General features: G+C 36.9%; 1 protein-coding gene across 1 annotated transcript; it reads right to left on the reverse strand.

Moving 5' to 3' along the window:
• Positions 1-3856: 3856 nt before the first annotated feature.
• Positions 3857-8748, reverse strand: LOC124255252. Its single transcript, XM_046689113.1, has 2 exons — positions 8512-8748; positions 3857-4874 (listed from the first exon to the last, which is right to left on the reverse strand). The coding sequence occupies exons 1-2, from the start codon at positions 8726-8728 to the stop codon at positions 4837-4839; spliced, it is 255 nt and encodes an 84-aa protein (XP_046545069.1). The 5' UTR covers positions 8729-8748; the 3' UTR covers positions 3857-4836.
• Between the last annotated feature and the right edge of the window lie 3137 nt (positions 8749-11885).

Raw genomic sequence — 11885 nt, forward strand, 5'->3', positions numbered from 1 at the left:
ACAGAGGTTCGTAGGAAGATATGACAAGTAACCTCTGTGGGAAGAGAATGTTGCCTTCTTGGAATGGATCATTGTGAAGTTTACAATATTCCATTTTCCTTGATGGGGATAGAGACCTTATTGATTGACTGACGCTTTAGACTCACAGTTTTACATATACTACCCATCAAAAGTTTAGACTCACTAGTGTAAATGTAGCCATTTACTTCAGTCAACTGTTCTGAACTAAATTTTGCCAAAAATTCCATACTGTCAAAAGGTACTGTTTATACATGAACTGGTGTATTGTAAAACATAGTTGAAACGTTGAAAAGAGTATTGTCCCGAGTTCAATATATGATGAAACTCAGTGATAATTGGCAAATTCATAACAAAACTTTACACCAAAGCACAGCTGTTCACATGTACGATATTTGCACATGCTTTTCAGCAATTTGATGCATGATCCTCGTGCAATTCATCTACAAAAGGTTTGCAGTTGGTTCCTTCAAGTTAGTGGAGAAATTCATCTTCGATGTAACTATATATATTTATACTATAACATATAGTGAGTGCTTTAAGTGAGTCGAAACTTTTGATGGTTAGTATACCTGTACACGATGTTGATATAAGGGTTCAGGGTCTTGCCATGAGATTTGCACGTCAGGTATTACTTGCATAATGATATATTCGTGAAAGAAGTCCAGGCTAGTGAAATAAGAAATATGTTCCAGGGTATACTTTTCTATGTTATATATTCAGTAAACTTATATGTAATATATTTGAATACATGCACTGGTGGATGGACTGATATTCATGTTTATGTAAAAAAATGTACTAAGATATGTTGCCTTTAAACAAGAACTTTTCTGATATGATGTTCTATTACTGTAAATATTCTTATGTTACATATTATCTGAAACATCTGAACAAATTGTTTTGAAATTTGTTGTGGTTAGTTCTACTTCTCACGGAAACAGGATGTCATTAGCATGGCCACTCCAAAATATGGCTGCATTTCTGAGGAACTTAACAATACTAAAATTGAAATCTAATTCTAATATCATCCTTTGAACTAAAAAGGGGAAAACAAATGCTACAAATCCAAATGTTGTATGAGCTATGAATTAGTTAGTATCATAAGAATGTTTTACAGTATTGATACCTGCTTGCTCAATTTACTGACTTTACTCGTGTTATCCAATATAGCAGGTATATTGACACATAATACCCGGGTTAAGGGACCAGTCATTTTTTACAAGGGTTGGTGGGTGAGAGTTTTTTATGCATAATGTACTGGAAAGAATTACCCTCTGATAGTGCTTGTAATATGTTTTGGATGACCATCCCCAAATATGGGTATTAGTTTTGCCCCAAGAGCTAGTTTAAGACTGTCACATTGTTGGTGACCCTCCTCCCCTCCCTTATCCTAAATGACTGGTCCCTTGTCATGACACATAATAATTACTCATATGTGACTAACCATGAAACATTATAATTGCTCATGTGTGAGAGAATGTTGTTTTATGCCAAAGTCAATGCATGATGTTCATGGCAATTATTATGATGATGGTGTTTTGTATTTGTTGTTTTGTGCCTTAGATATTCCAGCAATTCATAACAACCTTTGAATATCTTACAGGATGGTTTTCCACTTTAGACAGTCCAACCCCTAATTTGACCCTTTAAATCACAGCCTAAACAATATACCTTGGAGAAAGGTAGACAGTAATCAACCAACAACTAATACACATACATGTAAACAGGTTTCGAATCTGAAATGCACTGGCAGGTTTTTATTAATCTTAACCCAGGAAACTAGAGTGTGAGTGAGTTAAAAAATTTACGTGATATGGGCAATATTTCAGCCATATCATGAAGACAAGAAACTAGAAATTAAAGGACTGCTTAGTCACTTTGTACCACTTCAGTATGAGGTACTGCACATGAGCATAGGGTACTGTCCCTTCATCATCACAGGGCGGTGGGGTAGCCTAGTGGTTGAAGCGTTGGCTCGTCACGGCGAAGACCCGGGTTCGATTCCCCACATGGGCACAATGTGTTGAGCCCATTTCTGGTGTCCCCCGCCGTGATATTGCTGGAATATTGCTAAAAGCGGCGTAAAACTAAACTCAGTCAGTCATCATCACAGGACTTTAGTTTATCATAATACTGTAATATAGACAATGAGGAACCAGATAAAGTGGTTTGGGTAAACCCAATAATGTGTTTTTTAACTGTTTCTCTGTTAAGACCATCTTCTGTCCATGGAGAACTCCTTTCCTGAAACCAGCATGATACCAACATATTACTTTCAAAGTTGTCTGTGTTAATGCTCAATGCCATCTTCTCAGGTATATTATGCATCTTGAAAAGTGTTGAGTTTACCATGAATTCTCCAACCTCTGAATGAATGAATTGTTCAAACTTTCAGGTGAAGGTTATAATTTTTACATTTTCCATATGATTTGTTGAACTTACATATGCTTTTATATAATAACTGGGATTGTTAATTACACAGAATGAATTTTTCAAGTTATAAAGTACTCAATGGTGTGATATATATATATATTTATATATATAAAAAAATCACACACCATTGAGTACTTTGTAACTTGAATATATATTATATATAGGTTAAGGTGTGTCTGTGCTTGACAAAGTGGCAGTTCTATGAAACTTAAAGTACCCGGTAGTTCAAATAAGCAACACATTAATCATCACAAAAGTTTTGTGGCCAAGATGAACCTAGCAAAAACTGATTTCCCTTGTTACACATGCTAGCTCTTATTTTCATACAAAACTCAACTGCAAAACTAACTTCAGAAAAATCTTGTGGATATGCATAATTTAATCATTTTCCATATTGCATAATAATAATGATTGTAAAATACATTACAGTGAAATGTTGCACATGTGGTTCATGATAAGTTTATTTGTCGCTGAACCAAGTCAAAAGCCCCACAAGCAAACTTTCAACCTGCTGTTTGTATACTGGTCAAAAGATGTTAAAGAACACCCAATGTAGGTGTTCTTTAACGTCAGTGAGTAGTGTATTTTACAGATTCGGTTTGAATCTTATTTTTGGGAAGTCTGTTAAACAGTATATACAGTGTACACACATACATGACACTGCCTTGTTTCAACCAAAGCCCTACCTATGATGTACATACCTAGTTTTACATCTGTAGTCCTTGTCTTCCTTTAGACAAGCATGAGGGTACCTAGTCTGGGATGTCGTTCAGTCATCTTACATATTTCTTAATGATTATGATTGTGATTATGTACCCTAGATTGTATGCAAAGCCTAGACTATTTTTTATTTCCTTCCATACATGCTATATAAATTTTTTTATACATATATGGGACAGATACTTTTTAACACTTATAATAACTGAAATTGTCAGTTTTGTAGATCGTATATACTATATATCTCAGATTCTGTATATGCAAGAGTTGTTTAAACATGAATACTATGATACTCAGGTCTTTAGCAACATGACCACATTCTATTGAAAAAAAAAGGAATTGCTATTCAAAACCCAAATTAACAGTTTGGGTGTGGTTTTTGTCCCATAAGTCATGTTTCCAGAAACCAGCTTCATTGGTGAATATGCCAGTGCCTTATAAGACAGCAGTGTTTCTTGCTGGCAGCATATGACTATTTCATTTTAAAATAAGACATGTTGATGTGATGTGTACTGAATTATCACTATTGTGAATGGTTTGTGGATGCTTGTGTACATGATGTTTTGCCCACGCACATCAGATTGTAGTACCGGTATGTTGAGAGTATATGAAATAAACATTTCATAATCAGAAATACTGCTTTGTTTTCTTTGTCTGTTTAATTAACATGATTGAGGAGAAAATGGTGTTTCCAGATTTTATCATGTTTATTGTACTTAATTTCCACAGCAGGCATGTCCTCCATCCATATGAGTCAACACAATAGTTCTCTCTATATTCTGAAAGGATCTGGACACACATTGTACCAACATGTCAAAATGACAATGTAAGAATCTACAACGAAACGTCGCTCTAAGCAATAAACGCGAAGTTGTCATCCATAAATTTGTATCATTTCTGACTCACCAACTTTTAGAATGCCGATCAAACAATGTCAAAAAGAAATCTTCATCATGTAAATAAATAATTTTATCACAAGACTACCCTATCTCTTGTAATTGACTGATGCCATTTCAGTGGTGTACCATACATTCAAGCCAAAAGATAATGTGCTCATTAAAATCTTATTAAAACCAGATGTTACTCTCAGCACATTACCTCCCTGCATCAAGATCTGAGAATACCTCCATAGAAAATCTTGGAATCATGACAGAAGAGTGCTCAATCTAAATGAAGGAAACATGGGACAATCTGATGTTATATTCTCATCGAGATTCAGGAGTTTAATCTTAACAAAACAAAACCCACAGAAAGCAGATATTCTTGTTCCCTTTCCATAACACCCAGATATAACAAGGTGAACAAAAACTCCACAACAAAAGACTGGCACAGCATTTATCACCTACACTCAGAACATGCTGGTTTAGGTTGTTTTCAAGAAACACAAATCAGATCTGCGGGTAAAAATGCTTATCTAGCTTGTTCCAGCTGATAGGCTGATTAGAAAATTTATTTACCTTGACCTATGGAGGTGTCATACGATTTTCACACACCCGGGCACTGTATCATAGATACAAATATGATTTAAATGAGACTGGTGCTGAGTACTTCTCAAGAATATTTACACTGTAACAGTCCGAACACATAATCATGGGGTATCATCTTTTCTGTTTCTTCTCTGCTGGCTCTCCTCCATCATCATTATCTTCTTCATCATCATCATCATCATCATCCCTCCTCCTCTTCCTCCTCATCATCCTTATTGTCTGAAATAAAATAAAAACTACTTTAATGGACCTTTATAGATCCTTTAAGTAAAAAATTACAACTGACACATACAGTCGAGCACCGTTGTCTCGATATTCATGGGACCAAGAAAAAATATCGAGTTATCCGAACTTCGAGACATCCAACCAGGCCATATCATCACATATCACTATGAAAGAAAACAAAACGCTTCTCAGTATGTTTTGATTTGAAACTATAATCCGTTATCAGTAGAGTTTAGTCGTAACAGTGAGCACTTCCTAATTAATTCCTTCTTAATTAATCCTAATTCAATAACAAACAAGTGACACCTTCAACTCAATTAGCCCTTATTACTTTACACTACCGCATCCCTTTGATTCATGCCGCATCGTGTGTAAACATGTGGAAAGAACCTCAGTTCAGAGGGCTACTTGTCCATGAAAGGTAGGTGAATTTGGAGTTTCTTTGCAAATATCAAGTTAAAAGGGTAATTTTGCTGGTTGGGACCATGAAATTATATCGAGACATCCGTATTGAGTTAAAAGAGCTTGAAAAATGATAAATTAGGAAGGATTTTGCCGGGACCGAGATGTTATATAGTGACAACCGAGATATCGAGTTATCAGAGTTCGACACAACAGTGTCACTGTGATCGACTGTATATTGCTTTTATCATCAGTAGTTAGTAGAGAATTAATGGGATGAACATAATGAACCTGATCATTGTGTGTTGGGCTGTGCAATGAAATGACAAGTGAGCTGATTAGAGATGTGTGAGGGCAGTCTCTATCTTGCATTGCAGCATGCTTCACTTGCCTTGATGTCTTAGCCTTTGGTCTCTCTTGTTTGAGTGGCGTCTTAGAAGTTGGGACAGATTCTTGTACCGTTATCAAGCAGTACAAGAATCTGTATCAAAACATTGCACTCATGAAATAAAGAAGTTGTTATCCATAAAGTTTGTTCGATATTATTTGGCCTCTCCTACAGTATTAAATGAAATCAGTGAGCAGTGAGTCAGGGCCAGTATAGCTGCATAAATGAATCGGTAAACTGGTGTCTTCCCTCCCATTTCGAGGGAACTTTAAAAGGTGGGCCATAAGGAGAGGCCACTGCCCTTTACATGTGCACTTTATCAGATTCCATGAACAGTAGGCTAGGTAAAATGGGGTCAACTCTTATTGCCTACTTGAAATGACAAGTTATTTAACTTTATCCTTAAGCAGAGATTAAATGACATATATTCACAAAACTGGCACTCACAAATATCATCCTCAAGATTTCTGTGTCATTAGGGACCGTTCATAATTTATGGCTAGGGGGGTGATGATGATGATTTTAAGGGGGTGGGGGTGTCACCCATTTTGTTCTGGGAGCTAGGGGGTAATCAATTTTATACACACATATACTAGTGGGGTCAGCAATTTTGTACATAAAAGTATGTTTAAAATTATGCTTAGAAATTATGGGAAAGGGGGGGGGGGTTGATTGATTTTGTACATGACATGCAGGGGGTCACTTATTTTGTACATATATTTTATAGGGGGTCCTTCACATTGTACATGCTTCTCCATAAAAATCATCATCACCCCCAGCCATAAATTATGAACAGTCCCTTATGCAAATATAAAATCATTACTTGTTCCTGAAAAATATGTATCCGAACTACAGGATAGAACTTTAAGAAGAGCATTCTGTAAATTATGAATATCACTCCACAATATTAATGTTAAAAATATTAGAACGAAAAATGTACATGATAAAAATAATAGTTTATGTCATTTTTGTAATGAAGGCTATGTCGATGATGAATTTCATGTTCTTTTCATTTGTGAGCATTACCAGTCTCTTAGGAGCAGATATGTCCCTATGATCTCAACTGTGTACAAAGATGAACAACAAATGAAAAACCTCTTAAACTCAAGAAATATCAATATTTTATTATCTGTTTCAATATTCCTAAAAAAGATTTTTGAAATTAGACGGTAATATATGTATGTATATTTATATTTCCATGTGACTGTGCAATGTAAAAATATAACGACAACACAACTGTACTATAGGTCATATGGCCTGAAATACTGAATAAACATTTGTCTGTCTGACTTGAAACCACCTAAACAGTGAGGTAGGAACGAAAATGGACGTCTTGACGGGAGTGGTACACTTTACCGGGTACACTTTTTCAGATTAATTAGCATTGCTGGGGCTTGAACAAGGCATGCCGGATTACTGAATTTGGTAATTAGAGCCACAATTAGCGGACGCTCTACCTCAGGAACACGATGCCACCACAGTTAATGCGCCTCACTATGCCACTCTTCCCTTTCATTTTTTTTTCATGCAATTGTTTCTGGGACTGTACTGTTGAGTCCCAGGTAGGGGTGAAATGTGTTTCAATTGGACATATTCAGATTGCACTGCCCTAAGGTAAGGTCTAACCCTAAACCATATGGATCAGAAAGGGTTGTTTACCTCTGAAGATGTGTCAGCTCCCTAAGAATCGGAAAGGGACCTTAAACCCTAATCCTAAACCCAAACCGTAAGGATCGGAAAGGGTACCTAACCCTAAGGATCAGAAAGGATGTAACACCCTAAACAGAAGGATTAGAAAGGGTACCTAACCCTAACCCTAACGATTAGAACAGGTGCTATACCCTAACGCTAAGGTGAGGTGAGGTGAAATTGGGTTTAACGTCGTGCTTGAGAATATTTCGCTCATATGACGACGTGCATGCATGTGTATGTGTAGGTGTGGCTGCTTGTACTAGCCCAGACTGAAGCTGGTTTTATAGTGCTAGCCCACTGAGATACCATGCCGCAGAGAAGCATGAATACCCCACTCAGACACATTATACTGACTCCGAGCCGACCAGTCCTTGTTGTACCCATTAATGCCGAGAGCCAGACAGGGACCAACAAGTACCATATTTTAACGTCTTTTGGTATGACGCGGTCGGGGATCGAACCCGCGACCTTCCGCTCTCCGGGCGGACGCTCTAACCACTACACCACGGAGGCGGTCCCTAACGCTAAGGGTCGTAAAGGGTTGTTTGCCTCTAAAGATGTGTCAGGAGAACATAGGAGAACTCTAGGTGAGCAGCGATATAGCGAGACAGAGGGTACGATATAGTGCGATAATTTCTCCGCATGCGGGCAGTCATCGCTGGCTGGTGCTGAGCCCCATAAACTGCACTCTAGCTGATTTGCTAGATTTGGTTAGCTTGAACTTCAAGCTGACTAAGGGACTTGCTTTTGATCACTGGATTGTCTGGTCCAGATCCACCGCCATATAGCCGAGTGCGGCGTAAAACTCAACTTACTCACTCACTGACTAAGGGACTGATTCTCACAGCGGCGTTAAGTGAAATTTGAAAAAAGTGTGGCTGGTGAAGTAATTACTCGGGTAGTGTTCGGCAATATTCATCCGCGTCTGGTGGAAAGAGTTCCTTCCGTTCCCCCAACCTTAAACCTAACCCTAACTTAAATTTTGGACTTTTAGTCATTTTGTGAGTTCTCTAGGAATTTTTGTGTTAAGTTTTGTTCATAATTTTAGTATATTTATAAATATTATTTGGGATGGGGGAACGGGAGGAACTCTTACCCGTCTGGTAAGTTACGCAATGTAAACATTACCACGATTACAAAAACACTTACCAGTTGACTTAGTTTGACCATTTGCTGCCTTGTTTAATAAGGTTTTTTCCTGTTCAACAATTTCAGTAAGGTATGAGTTGGTTTCTTTTTGCAAAGATAAAAGAGATTGTTGTAAGGTTTTGATATCAATAGGTGGGTCTCCTTGTCCTGCTGGTTTTGTAAATAGTTTCTTGCTTCCATCCCGAAGCAGAACTGATAATTCAACAGAAGCCGCCATCTTGTATCCGAGGTGTACATGCAGGCTTATCTTTCCTTGGGATCATTCTACGGGCACCTTTTTCTTTCTTATTTAATGTTTATGCTATAAATACTGAGTGAAGTTGATTTTCATTCCACATATTCTGTATAGAATATATATTAAATTAACATCTTTTATAACTTCTTAAGTTCAAGCCTTTTCTAAATAGACTGTCATTTTGATTGCATTAATAAGGGAATAATTACTCCCTTTTACTTCCGGATAAGAGAGACAACTCTGGCTTTTCTTTGATTTTCCAGCGGCCGCGATCAGAGTGCTGACACAGTTTCGGTGCAGCAGGCTGGCGTATTTATTCTGTACGAAATCCAAGCTAAAAACACTCCAAAACACTGAATTCTGTTTGAATTCAATATATTAGATGTTCCCATTATGTTTAGTTGTTTTGTATCATTAGTAGAGACTAACAATTTCATTTTGCGTTGATCTAATTAAAATATGCTTTTCAATATGTTACAGATAGTGGACATGTGAAACGTCGTCATGTAAGAATTCCTTGCAAACTAGGAAAGAATGTCAACATCGTGTGTGGAGAAGGAAATACAAACTGTTGTCCACTGGTTCCAGTGCTGGAGTCCAATGCAGAAGGGAGATTTTTACAAGGATTTGGTAGAGAAGGCAGCCCCACCTCAAGTAGATGCATTGTTTGATGCTATGAAAACCCTTAATGTTCAAGACAGACCCCCAAGTATATTCCAGTGTCAACTAAAACTTTACACTCAGTGGTTTGATGGATGGACACAACAAGATCGCCAAAGTTTTATCATAAAGTTGGCAGAGGTGGATTCACAATTTGTCAAAAGATTTAATGATGAAGTTGCATCTTTACAGGGATCATCTTAACCATTTGGTTCCATGTGTATGTGTATCAATGGCTGAACATTATTTGCATGCATGAGTGGAATGCGCTGAATGAAATTGAACATTGATTTAAGATTTTCATCCTCATTCATCCAACTGAATGTGTGAGTGTCTTCATCATACTCTTAGAAGGAATGTATGTTTACTCATAATTTACATCATACTGAATTTAGTAAGTGCAGTGCAAGGTCATAAATCTGATAATGTCTAGTATATGGATGCAGCGAGAGATTCAGTGGACTGTCCATTGGTTTAAGAAATGGACGTCGTTGCAAAGAGAAGAATTTCTTAAAGGAACTAGTGGACAAATCTTCTCCTCAGCTTCCACAAGCACTTGACATCGCAATGAGAAGATTGAACATGGAAGAACACCCTGATGTATTTCATTGTCAGCTGCGTCTCTTCTCTGAGTGGTTTGAAGGCTGGTCTGATATTGAGAAGAATTGTCTTGTTGAGAAACTTAAACTTGTAGATCCATCATTTGTCGAAAGACTAAGCTCTATTTTGTCTTCCATTGCATGCTGCCGTTGACAATCTGCAGTACTTTTCAAGTGACATTTACAATGGTAGATGGTGACAGAATTCACTATTTGATGAATTTATGCAATGCCTCAGTGGCATTTGATTATTTTTACTTTGATGACTGAAAGTACAAGAACAAAATAATAGATACCTCTTTGGAACATCACAATTTTACTACATGATTATAGATAAAGCATTAAAAATGATCACTAATAAATCTTTCTTGTGACATGGATTTTACTTTTTCCCCAACTTGTATTAAGTTGTGTCCATTCGGCATGTTCAAAGGAATCAAGCCAGAATAGTGTTGTAATGCAGGATTTTACCAGTACTTACTGAACCTCCAAACGACCCCTAGTAATTACATCCATGGGTCCTTACAGGAAATATGAGGGTCCTGTAAACTAATGAAATGTTCTGTAAGAACAACAATGACAGGACCTTTATATTTCTTGTCAGCAATATATTACAATGAATATTATTGTGTGTCTTTTAGGGACATGACATATATTTTTTTCTATACATTGGATGCACATTTCCATGTCGTATAAGACCCTGGTTATGTACATGTATATGATGTTGAATATTGTTTGGGTTGACCAGCTGTTAAGGTTGAGGAGTTGATAAAAATTGTATGTTTTGTATTCATTCATTTGCATGTGTGCTATTGTGCCTACCTACAGTGAATGAGATGTATGAATTTTCTAGAACTGTTTCCAAAAATCTGTTATATTCTTCTAGCATTGCAGAATGAAAATGTGTTTGTCTGACTGAAATTACGTTTTGATCCTACCATGGTGTGTCATGGAAGGTTTAACAGTATAATTAGGTATACAAGTACATCATAATTCACTGCATCCACTTCATTTTACATACACTATATCAAATGCCCCTGGTGCTTAGAAAATTGACCGTAAAAGTCTGGAATGTTGGGGGGGGGAGGGAGGAGGAGGAGAGACATTCTCAAGATTACTTACTTTGTGTGGGAGGAGTAGTTGCTTATCGGAACAGGATGCTTTAATAACTCAAATAAGGCAATGCAAGACAATTCCCACCTTCAGGCATTACAAAGAATCTTTTTATCTAAAGACATTGGTGGGTCCTGACAATTACCACTTGTCCATGGCCTGCATAATAAAATTGCTGAATATGGTGTACTATAGATCAGTATTCCTTCATTGTTCACAGTGAAACCTTTGTTTCTATCTTAACATGTTGCTAAAATGTTGACTTAAACCCATCAGAGAGAGAGAGAGAGCACAAATCCAACACTACAAAGCTAAGGAAACAAACTACCACCATTATTCAATAAGATATGATTCCTTTCACTGCAAACTTTAGGTTCCTGAAAGTTATTTTTTTTTTGTGAATAACAGAATGAAACTTCATGGAAGTTTGTACATAGTGCAGAGAATGTAACATGTCTGCTCAAGGGAGTATTTCAGTGTCAGCCACAGATAAACTGTGTCATATGGCAATAGGTCTACTGTTCTCAAGTATCATAGAATGTTTTACATGTACCATTTCATATTCTTTTGTAGTCTTTGAAAATAGATATTGGAATCATATCGGTAGTGTCATTTCTGTAGCTCATACTCAAAATTGTGTTGAATATTATCAATGAATAAATGTCATTACTTTCAAGACACCGATCCAAGACATTCTGTAATTTTTTTAATGTCGGATCAAGTACAAATGGGATGTTTGAAAGCTGAAATGTAATGAGATGTTTATT

Source organism: Haliotis rubra, unplaced genomic scaffold, assembly GCF_003918875.1.
Source record: "Haliotis rubra isolate DU_JTF1 unplaced genomic scaffold, ASM391887v1 Scf6, whole genome shotgun sequence".
Lineage (NCBI taxonomy): Eukaryota > Metazoa > Mollusca > Gastropoda > Lepetellida > Haliotidae > Haliotis > Haliotis rubra.

Excerpts from the sequence above, each read along its gene's own strand:
- LOC124255252 (XM_046689113.1), bottom strand. The coding sequence starts at position 8,728 with ATGGCGGCTTCTGTTGAATTATCAGTTCTGCTTCGGGATGGAAGCAAG. Across the intron at positions 4,875-8,511 it reads TGGTCAAACTAAGTCAACTG|ACAATAAGGATGATGAGGAG; the intron begins GTAAGTGTTTTT and ends ATTTTATTTCAG.